At 50.9% G+C, this 12,006-nt stretch overlaps 1 protein-coding gene across 1 annotated transcript in view; it reads right to left on the bottom strand.

Moving 5' to 3' along the window:
• TBC1D22A (TBC1 domain family member 22A) overlaps positions 1 to 12,006 on the bottom strand; it is a 314,915-nt gene that overhangs the window by 197,934 nt on the left and 104,975 nt on the right. The window contains exons 6-7 of the mRNA XM_082851042.1: positions 6,172 to 6,300; positions 2,189 to 2,251 (exon numbers count right to left, since the gene is read on the bottom strand). Coding sequence (XP_082707168.1) covers positions 2,189 to 2,251; positions 6,172 to 6,300 — 192 coding nt within the window. The remainder of the gene's footprint in view (positions 1 to 2,188; positions 2,252 to 6,171; positions 6,301 to 12,006) is intronic.

The following is a 12,006-nucleotide window of genomic DNA, read 5'->3' as shown; positions in this document are numbered from 1 at the left end:
GAGAACAAACTAATGGTTACCAGTGGGGAGAGGGACTACACGGGAGGGGTTTAAGAGGTACAAACTATTAGGTATAAAATAAGCTACAAGGACAGATTGTACAACACAGGGAGTATAGCCAGTATTTTATAACTATAAATGGAGTAAAAATTATGAATCACTACACTGTACACCTGTGACATATAATATTGTACATCAACCATACTTCAATTAAAAAAAAAAAGAGAGAGAGAGAGAGAGATGGACTTCCCTGGTGGCCCAGTGGTAAAGAATCCGCCTTCCAATGCAGGCGATGCGGGTTCGATCCTTGGTCAGGGAACTAAGGTCCCACATGGCGCGGGGCAACAAAGCCTACACTCCAGAACTACTGAGCTCGCGTGCCTCAACGAGAGAGCCCACGTGCCGCAAACTACAGAGCCCACACGCTTTGGAGCCTGTGCACCACAACTAGAGAGAGAAGACCCGCACGCCACAACTAGAGAGAAGTCCGAGCGCCGCAACTAGAGAGAAGCCCGAGCGCCGCAACTAGAGAGAAGCCTGAGCAGACCACACGCCATAACAAAAAGATTCTGTACGCCACAGCTAAGACCCAACACAGCCAAAAAGAAATAAGGAAAATAAATAAATATTTTTAAAAAAGAGCGAGAGAGAAAAACTTGGCCCCCTGACTCTGGGACTTACGTGGAAGAGCAAAGCCTTAAGATGACCTGATCACTTCTGAAGAGGAAGAGGGGGTGTGAACACCTCCTACCAAATACTGAGACTTAGGGTGAAGCTGAATAAATGAAGGTAACTCGAATACTGGGACAAAACAGAGACCAGATCTCCGCAAATGTGGAAATGGCATGAACAGAGGGACACTGCAAACGTGGGGAGATAAGCTGGACCGGCCACCACGGGAGACCGTTAAGCTGGATTCCCACCTCACAGTACACACAGCCATCAGATACAGATGAATTAAAACAGGTGTGAATGCTAACACTTTATAACTTTGAGGTGAAAATAAGGGAGGGAGAATGGCTTGAGGATGTCTGGGTAGGAAAAGATCTCCTCAGGAAGCTAACCCTAATAGAAGAGATGGGTAAGTTCAACGCCACAAAAACTGAGAACTTCCGATCACGACAGCCATCAAGAAGAAAGTGTCAGAAACAAGCCACAGAGTAGGAGGAGGAATCTGCCATATACAAACTGCAAAGAATTAGAATCCCTAATATATAAAGATCAACAAACAACTAGATCAACCACACAAGAAATCAGGCAAAGGTGGGAACAAGCATTTCCCTGAAGGGGGACACAGGAGCACATAAATACACGAAGAGATGCTTACTCCACGCGTGATCAGAGAAAGGAAAGTGAAGGATGCCCACCAGAGACAGAACCTGAGAAGCCTGGCAACACCCAGACCTGGCAGGGATGTGAGCACCAGGACGGCTGGTCCTCTACAGGGGAGAGAGCTGAATCAGGACAACCCACTGGGGAGCGTCCTGACGTCATCTGGAAAGTTTAACAGGCTGACCTGACAGCCAACCTTGCAACAATCTTCCTTCTTCGTAAATGCTCTTGAGAAATCCCTGCCAGGGGGCATCTGCATAACTGTACGTGCAGCTTCCAGGCAACACTATTCCCAATAGCAAACCACAGAAACAACCCAAATGTCCACCAACAGGAAAAAAGGCAACAGAAAGTGTGGAATATTTCAATAACAACTAGACACAGAGATTAGCTGAATCTAAGAAAATAATGTAGATGAAAAAAGCCAAGTTGCAGAGATTAGACTACACAGAGGAATGATCCGGCTCCAGAACACGGCTTTCCCAGTGTCACGTGACATGTGTTAAAGGCATGAAGAATCGCAGATACGGGTCAGGAGAGAGGTCATCTCCTGGGGAGGGGCCTGGAGACGAGTGAGAACAGCAGGTGGCTTCCACACTATCAGTCTCACTCGAGTGGGCGTCTCGGTTCTAAACTGGGTGGTGGACTCGGGAGTGTAAACTACATACACACCTCCAGCTAAGTTCTTCTGTACACACCAGTACTGCACAATAAAAATATTTAAAGAACAGTTAGCGATTCCGGTTGGCGATTCTGTCCCCAGGGGCCATCCCCACACCTGCCATGGGGAGAGCCACTAGGACGGTGGGCACCCATCTCCCTCCAAGAAAGGGAACTTCCGGATCCCAGCTCTTACCTCTGTCACTTTGGGTTGAAGTATTAACGCTTCAGGACTCATTCGAGGGATGTCTATGTGGATCTGCAGATGGAGGAGAAAGACACATGTATGTTAAAAGATGCTGAACATCATGACAGGCATTATGATTAGAGGGTGATACTTAATAACAGCAACGGATTTGCTCCGGGTCTCGTTCTGCTCTCTCTGAGAAGACAAATTCTGTGTCACGTGTTCTCCCGTGGAGGAGAGGCAGGTTCCGTCTGCCTGGGCCCCCCTCCCTGCCCCCGGTCCTAGCACGACAGGCTTGTTCCACGCTTTCCAACCCAGTGGCGGCTGCGTGATTAGGAACAGAGCAGGCCCTCGGCTATGCAGTAACAGGATCCATAGCAATTAGCAAACACTGATTTCCAGCCTCTGACACAGGGAACGACTCAAGCACGTCAACAGTGTACAAGCGTTCAACTGGGACGGCTTCTTCTTCGAACCCCGGCCACAGTTTTCTCCACTTTACAAAATCCTTGGGGGACCCAGGGCACTTTTCAGAGGACGCATTTAAAAACCTCTGGTAGAATCAGCCGATCGCCGCCTGACCGCCATCTGACATGAGAGTCGTGACAAAGTCCCCCATACCGCGGAGCAGCACAGCTGCGGGTTCAAGACGCGACCAAGTACGGTCGTTCAGGGCTTGAGCTGGCATCCAGGCCGGCCCTCAACGCCCTACACGAGCACCCCACAGCGGCGAACGCCATCACCATCCCCATGCAACCCAGGAAAATGGCCCAAACAGGCCGAGGGAAGACGTGCACATCTTAACGCCACGGGGAGCCTACGATTCAGGTTCATCCCCCGTCCTTGCCCGTGACCATGAGGGTTCTGAGATCCACAGGGCCTGGGAGTCTCCTCACTCTGCCTCGCCAGCACCGTGGCCTTGGGTCCCTCACCAGGCTCTGGGGCTCAGCATCCTCGCCTATTAAGACACCTGCCACGTCCCTCAAAGGGCTACTGGGGAAGATCCAACAAGAAGGTGGACCAACAGCCCCCAGAGCTCCATCAGCTGCACGGCTCTGAGACGTGGGAATTGTTTTCGCACTCACAGGTTCCCGCCTTGAGCTCTTCCCTCAGGGGAGAACCTGGAAATCAGCTGCCCATCAGTGGTACCAAGGGAGGGGATGAGATTGCTCAGGGTATGAACTGGGCCAGGGGCCAGGGGCCAGCAGACTGAAGTGCTGAGGGAGCGTGGACGATGAGGCGGCAGGGAGAGTGAGAAGGACAGTTAGAGAGGAGAGGGGGCGGCATCAGAGAAGGCAAGAAATAAGCATTCTCAAGCCCACGGAGCAACGCGGGGAGGAGTCGCAAGCTGAGGGAAGGAGGCCTGGACGGGGAGGACAGGAGGGGACATTCCAGGCTGGTGGGGTCGGAAGGCTGCAGCTGGCCACCAGCGGGAGCCCCGAACCTTCTCAGCCTTTGACCAGGGCGTCCCCTAGGGTCGCCCTCAGAGCACTGATCACATGCCATCAGAGTCACGTGGGCACGCGTCTGTCCCCGGCACGCCGAGGGCCAGCACGGCCCACGTGACAGAAGAGCTGCCCGTCGTGCGTTCGCTGGGGGACAGGATGGTGCACACCAGCACCGGCTCTGTGTGCCCCGCCCCCCATACAGGACTGAGCCGGTCGGGCGGCCACGAAGTCTGCAGAACCCGCAGAGCGGGGAGGACACACAGATGAACCTTTAGCTCTGACTGACTCTGTGTGCTGTGGATGGGACATCTTCACCCAAAGAGTAAACACAGGACTCAAATGAACAGAGGACAGAAAAAGGACAGGGAAGCAGACAGGGGACCTGGCCCCCTGCGGCCTCCCAGTGCTGTGGGAAGGCTGGGCCACACCCCTCGGGGCAGACGGCCGGCTAAGGTCAGTTCATGGGTCAAACACCGTGAGCGGGCAGCAGGGAGAGACCAGGGTGCCCAAGCCCCAAACCCAGGCCGGCTCCACCTTGAGCTAAACAGAGCGCCTGAAGCGGCCGCGCCAGGACGCCCCAGGGCCCACCTCCAAGAGGCGTGTGTGCACAGCACAAAGCAAGCAGGCCCACGGGAGACACTGCCACAGCTCACACTGCTCCATTACAGTAATGGAGGAACATTTGGGGGACTCACAGTAACACAGGAGCTTTTTATTACCTGTCACAGTAATGAATAAAGATATATGCAACCCATTTTTAATTAACTTTCCCTCAAGAAATTCATAATAGAATGCAGCCTGGTAAATCTTGCTGATAGACGCTCGTGCCATCCTTTGGGCGTCTTTTTTTGGAATAAAAACCAGCAAAGTGACTTCCCTGGTGGCGGAGCAGTTAAGAAACCACCTGCCAATGCAGGGGACACAGGTTCGAGCCCTGGTCCGGGAAGATCCCACATGCCGCGGACCAACTAAGCCCGTGCACCACAACTACTGAGCCTGCGCTCTAGAGCCCGTGAGCCACAACTACTGAGCCTGCGTGCCACAACTACTGAAGCCCACGTGCCTAGAGCCCATGCTCCACAACAACAGAAGCCACCGCAACGAGAAGCCCGCACACCGAACAAAGAGTAGCCCCCGCTCGCCGCAACTAGAGAAAGCCCGAGCGCAGCAACAAAGACCCAACGCAGCCAAAAGTAAATAAATAAATTTAAAAAAAAAAAACCACACACAGCAAAAATACATGCAACACAATACCAAATGTACCCATTCCCTAAAACCAGTGAAGTGGAAAAACAAACCAGGTAAGCTAGTATTTTCCTAATCCAATCCAAATGCGATCTGTATCACAAATCAGTTTCCCAGAGTGACGGGTGGCAGCACCGTGTGGCCTGGGAGCCGCCCGGGTGGGAGACAGAGGACAAGCCCCAGTGTGGGCCGCAGGGGCCAGACGCAGAGAAGGCCCCGCCCTGGGAGGTGACGGAAGCGGGTCCCCGGCCCCATCTGCCCCCGCCCCCAAACGAGTCACTCTTTCTGCAGAGCTGCCACGTGTCTGTGTGGGGAAGATGCCTTTCAGCAATCCATTTAACTTAAAGAACCTGTGATCAGCAATCAGCGCTAAGGCCTGTCTTTGGACCTTCTGACAGCACTACACCAAACTGACAAGGAGATGTGGGTATCCCACATCTGAGGGGCAAAAATTCGGCAACTCTCATTCACCTAGAGGTCGGGTTTCCAAGAGGAAATACTCCATACTGACACGCATCAGGAAAATCAGAAGTTCATGTCAGGATACGAGGCAGTGCTACCAATTCCTAACCACCAAAAGGTGGTTCAACTGCAGCACAAACCATTCTGAATTCTCACAAATTACAAAGACGAGAATTATAAAGGCTTCAAGCGATTCTAACAGCAAATTCTGGATACACCATGAACCGTAAATCAATTTTAAGTATCTTTCCCATCATGCACACTGTCAACTGACTATTCAAGAAGCCATAATTATACCCATTTTGTATTAAACTAAATAGCAGACTTATAAGCTGGCTACACCTCTGCCATGGACTGAACTGTGTGTCCCCAGAACCAAGCCGAGCAGCACGGCTCCCCTCGACCTACATCACGTCCCTGACAGCAGCAGAGGACAGCGCCCACGGGGCCCAGGGGACTCACACGTCGGACCCGACCCAGACAAATGTGTGCTCCTGACCTTCTGGTGAGACGGCCGCTCGCTGAGTCACAAGACACCCTCCACCCAGGGCGGGGCGGGGGTCGGCGGGGAGGATCTCAGTGCACGGCGAGGGGTCTGGGCTACCTGTTCTGTGGCTCCAATTAAGAGCCCCCTTCCCACTTTTGCAGAAGGAACTGGAGATGCGCAAGGTGCTAGCATCAGCGGGAATTCACCATTATTTGCTTTCAAGTTTATTTCTTTACTAGAAAATAAAGATCTGTGACCCAATCAGGAACTTACCAGATAAACCATTTCCTCCAAGAAGGCAGACGTCACCGAGTGGCTCAAGTGACAAGAAAAAGAAGAAGTATCCCCACCTGTCTGTATGTGTCCTGGTGAACTTCATCCATCCTAGAATCATAATAGTGATCAATAAAAGCAAAATATTCTTTCTGTTTTCTTTGGAGCGTGGCTGGTCTTCGGTCTACGTTGGCAGGAAGGTAACCCTGCGTGAGAAAAAACAAACAAGAAAAGTACATACGGTTAATGGTAATTCCTGGAGTCTCTGTGACAAAGAAGTTTGTAATCAAAAGGCTCACATCTTTTTTTTTTTTTTTTTTTTTTTTTGTGGTATGCGGGCCTCTCACTGTCACAGCCTCTCCTGCTGCGGAGCACAGGCTCCGGACGCGCAGGCTCAGCGGCCATGGCTCACGGGCCCAGCCGCTCCGCAGCACGTGGGATCCTCCCAGACCGGGGCGCGAACCCGTGTCCCCTGCATCGGCAGGCGGACTCTCAAGCACTGCGCCACCAGGGAAGCCCCAAAGGCTCACATCTTAAACGAGCTTGGCGCTCTGAAATCTGACACAGAGGGGAGGACAAATGAGTTGTGAAGAAAGAGACATGAAGAAAAGCAGTGAGCTGAGCCCCATGGAAGTATCACCCCCAGCCGCACTCCATGGGGTCTGGGCTCAGGCATCTGCAGCCTCCACCGAGGTGATGGAACTCCACCTGCAGCCGTACAGGAGTGGGCCGGAGCCGGCGCAGCAGGCTGGCATTTACCGCGCTCATCTACAGCACAGCTGAGAGATGAAAGCCCCCTTCTCTAAATGCCTTGGACACCATGGAGAGCTCAGAAGTGTGTAGGCCCTACAACTATACATGTGTGTGTATGTGTGTCCATGTACACATATACGCATGCATATATATACATACACGTGTGTATGCTTGTGTGTGTGTGTGTGTGTGTGTACGCACACATATGTGTAAATTCTCATGCACATTTTCTCCTCTCTCCAAAGACTCCTGGGCTCTGGCAGCCGCAGACCCAATACAGACTCAGAAAGGGTCCGGCAGGCAGCAAAGGGTGGCCGTGAAGAGCCCAGACTCCTGTCTTACATTTTCTACTTTTCAGTCAACATTACCACCACACCAGGGATAAAACAGAAGGTGCCTCTTTTCAGGAAACGGTTCCATGACATCTGACAAAGGGGCACAGCCGTGCGACAGCTGCCCCCGTGAAGAATGGAGCAGTGTCATCGCCCCAAAACCGCCCCAGTGCCCTCTGCGGTCCCCCCACCCCCTCTTCCCCACAGGTCGCGGCTGCCGCCCTAGAATCACCCGTAAGTGGAATCATGTGGACCTGTGCCTGGGGGCAAGGTTTCCTTCACTCGGCCTGCTGGCTTCTTTTTAACTGAAGTATAGTTGATTTACAGTGTTGTATTAATTTCTGCTGTACAGCAGTGACTCAGTTATACACCTATAGACACTCTTTTTTTATATTCTTTTCCACTATGGTTTATCCCAGGAGAATGGCTCTAGTTCCCGGTGCTCAACAGTAGGACCTTGTTGTTTATCCATTCTATATGGAATAATCTGCATCTACCAACCCCAAACTCCCAGTCCTTCCCTCCCCGCCGCCCCCCTTGGCAACCACAAGTCTGATCTCTATGTCTGTGAGTTTGTTCCTGTTTTGTAGATAAGTTCATTTGTGCCATATTTTAGATTTCAACAGACGAATGGATAAAGAAGATGTGGTACATATATGCAATGGAATACTACCCAGCCATAAAAAAGAACGAAATAATGCCATTTGCAGCAACGTGGATAGACCTAGAGGTGATCATACTAAGTGAAGTAAGTCGGAAAGGGAAAGACAAATGCCGTATGATAGCCTGCTGTCTTCTGAGATTCTTTCAGGAACCAACAGTGGCCTCCTCTTTCTCCCCAGGTGGAATTTCCAGGGTACGGTTATTTACCAGTTTGTTAAGCCATTCACTCTTTGCTGATCATTTGAGTTGTTTCTAGTTTGGGGTTATTTTAAATAACGCTTGTCATAAATATTCTTGCACAAGATTTTTATGAATATACAGTTTGATTTCTCCTGGGTAAATACCCAGGAGCAGAGTTACTGGGTCACAGTGTAGGTGTATGTTTAGTTTTCTAAGACACTGCCAGATCCTCTCCCAGAAGGATGATACCATTTTCCATCCCAGCTAACAATGCCTGAGAATCTCAGACGTTCCACACCCTCCCTGACACTCAGTATTGTCAACCTCTAATATCAGTCACTCTGTCGAGGGCTTCTAATTTCATTTCCCGAATGATTCATGATGTTGAGCGTCTGTTCACAAACCCTTCTGCCACTGCTTCTCTTCTCTGGTGAAACGTCTGTTCACATCTTTTGCCCAGTTTTTTAATCAGTTGCTTGTCTTCTTAGTGAGTTTTATGAGTGCTGTATACATTCGAGACGCGAGTCTTTCTGTCAAATATATGCACTGTGGTTATACTCTCCTAGCCTGTGGCTTGCCTTTTTATGTCTCAAACAACAGAAGTCTCACATTTTCATGAAGTCCAATGGACAAAGTTTTCCTTTTATATTTAGTGGTCCTTGCGTCCCGTGTAAGAAGTGTTTTCTCCTTGCTTTCTTCCTAACATTTAAAGCCTATCCCTCGAGTGTCCCTTCCACGTCACTCCCTCCAGAGGCTAGACCTGACCCTCGAAGAGGCTGCTCAGGCAGCGCCCCAGCAGCACCTGGCACGAGGCTCTGCAGAGCCAGCCCCTCACTGTGCCAGCCACATGGCAGGCACCCAAGTTTTCACTGAGTGCATTCATGTATGAGTGAAAAATGAACCAATACATCCCCTGCAGTGCTTTCTGCGTTTTAAAGCACCTTCACATCCAAAGTCAACGTCACTGTGCTTACTGCTAAACATCTATGCATCCTTTGTTCAAACAGAGCCCTGAAGAGCCTCTGGGAACTGCTTCTTCCTAGTCTCAACCCATGTGCCACCTGAAGGTGGGTAATCCCCTTCCTTCAGGACAGGTCTTGATGGGCTAATAAGCTAAACAGCTACACCATCCCACCAGCCAGTGACCGGCAGGCTCAGGGGTAAAGGGGGGGACCCGATGCAGGCACAAAAGCCAGGCCCGGGGCCTTCTTTGCTGCTGCTTGTGAATCAAAGAGAATGTGCACAGTCTGGAGCTGCAGCAGCCACTCTGTGACCACGAGGGAGAACCACGAGCTGCAGGTCCACCATGAAGAGCTGACTCAAGAAGAGCTGAGCTCAGTCGCCTTGATGATGAAATCAACCTAAGTCCAGCCGCATCTTCTCAGCTGTGTGAGCACACGCATCCCCTTTAGTTCTCTAAGGCATCTCCATTAGCATTTGTTCTGTATAACAGATTACACGCTCATGCACATTTGTTTTATCACATTTGGATCACACCATTTAAACTTTTTAATAAACTTGTACTGAAACGTAAAGTGTGTGTGCACGTGCGCTCCCAAAAAGTGTGTGTGAATGATCATAGATTGACCCTGTCTCAGGGCCCTTTGGGAGCCTTCCAACCACTGACCCTTACCTCCTGATCTGGTGTCAGAGGTACCTCCCTGACTCCTGACACCTGGATAAATTCTGCCTATTTCTGAACTTTATATACATAGAATCTTTTTTTTTCTTTTTTTGGCTCGTTGCTTAAACTCAGCATTATGTTTGAAAAATTCATTCATTTTGTAACACGAAAACAGTAGTTAATTTTCACTGCTGTGGGACTTCCCTGGTGGTCCACTGTTAAAGAATCCGCCTTCCAACGCAGGGGACGCGGGTTCGATCCCTGATCGGGGAACTAAGATCCCATATGTCACGGGGCAACTAAGCCCACGTGCCACAACTACTGAGCCTGCATGCCTCAACTAGAGAGAGAAAACCCGCATGCCACAACTACAGAGAAGCCGGCACACCGCAACGAAGATCCCACGTGCCGCAACTAAGACCTGACATAGCCAAAAATAAAAAAAAATAAAATAAAAAAATTTTCACTGTTGCATAATATCTCCATGTACAAAATCCGTCTGTTAACAGACATTTGGGTTGTTACCAGGTTTTTGTGATAAACACTCTTGTACCTGCCTTTTATAATGCACAATACGCATTTTGTTAAGTATATACCTGGGAACAGAACTGCTAGGTGGGCATACCTTTGACAGATTTTGCTAAAGAATCTTCCAAAGCGATTACACTCCCATTCGAAGCGCATGGGAACGCCCACTGCCCTACATCCTTACCAACACTTGGTATCAAACATCTTTTCATTTTGGCCATCCTGATGGGTTCACGGAGGTAGCTATCAGAATGTAGTTTTCACCTGCATCTCCAGTGGATTGAAGGATGCCGTGCACGTCATCTGAGTGCAGCCCCTTTCCCTCCCCTGTCAGGTGGTCCCCCTCTCTCCTCCTGATTCATAAGCACCTGCCACATGTAGGCTGGCGTGAGCCCTGTTGCAAGCATCTCCTCCTCGTCCCCATGGTTTGCCTTTTCTCCCTACTAGTGATGTCTTTGGATGAAGAGAAGTTCCTGACTTTAACGAAGCCCAATTTACTTTTAATGACTAGTCCTTTTTAAGGAAATTTCCTCTCCAACATTCCGTGCTTATGTATCTCAACTTAAAATCATGACCGTATTACCGCTGTCACGTCGTATTGTTCCACTACAGGAGTCGGCAAATGCCAGCGCACTGCCCATTTCTACACACAGAACTTTGGCAGCACACAGCCACGCCCGTTTGCTCACGTGTATGGCTGCACACAACCGAGGTAGAGCTGAGTGGTCGGAAAGAGACCATGTGACCCACTGAAACACATGCTGAAACACTTGCTCTGCAGCCCCTTACAGAAAAAGCTTGCCAACCCCTGCTCTAAAACCACTGATCCCCAAGGCTGCGTAGCCTTCCACCATATATATTTCTTTATACGGATTTCTATTTAACCTTTCCTCGACTTCCGAACGTTTCGACAACTTCCAATTGTCCAGTATTCTAAAACACGTGGTCGTGAGCAGTAATATTTCTACAAGTGCATCGTTAGCTCCAAGGGATACGGGCTACATTTAAGGCTCCTGATGCCTTTTTTCCCAAGTGACGCTGCCAGGAGGTGTAGCAATTTACATCCCAGCAGCCTCGGCACAAGGTGTCACCTGCCCTCCACCTTCCCCAACAGCGAGGAGAAGCCCCCATGGAGAACACCTGCCCTCACACGGCTTCAACTGATTACCGTTGGTCAGAAAGGGGCCCATTCCCAGAGCAGCAGGTCCATCTGACAATACATGAGAGTCAGATAGTGAGCGGCCCTACTACCGAGGAAAGGAGTGGCCGCGGTTCCCACCTGCCTCTATTTTCTGGTCAAGTGAGGCATGTGTGTTCCAAAGAGCAGACCGCCTCACGGAGTTACACCAGCGCCAAAAACAGACGGGAGCCCCGCAGTGTGGACGGAAGTGCCGGGCCCGCCCACAGAGCCTCCACGTGCCAGCCGGCAAAGCTGAGCGGCTCAGGACGCAGCCTCTGCAGCCAGCACCACCTGGAACATGCCGGCCTGGGGGGGCCCCAGCACAGAGCCCCCTTCCTGCTGGGCTCCCAGCCCTGCCCCCCCGAGGGAAGTCACAGCTTCAGAGAATCCGTGTGGGACCAGGGGCATCGGCCACGCCCAGGCTGGCCTCACTGCCATGTCAAGTCTCTGTCACCTCCTGGAGAGTAACGATTTCCAGGGTTTACTTCTTTTTCTTTGTCCTAAAACTGCCACAGTCACGGGTGACTGTGTAGCTCTTCACCAGGCGACACACAGACCTGCCTCTAACCCTCGCCGGCGCACACAGGCCGACGCCAACCCTGTTCCCAGGTGAGGAAACGGGCCCCAGAGGCACGCAGACCTGGTGGGGGAC

The sequence above is a fragment of the Leucopleurus acutus genome (assembly GCF_964270905.1).
Source record: "Leucopleurus acutus genome assembly, chromosome: 11".
Lineage (NCBI taxonomy): Eukaryota > Metazoa > Chordata > Mammalia > Artiodactyla > Delphinidae > Leucopleurus > Leucopleurus acutus.
Note: the sequence above shows the minus strand (reverse complement) of the source record. Positions and strands in the feature narration are given on the sequence as shown.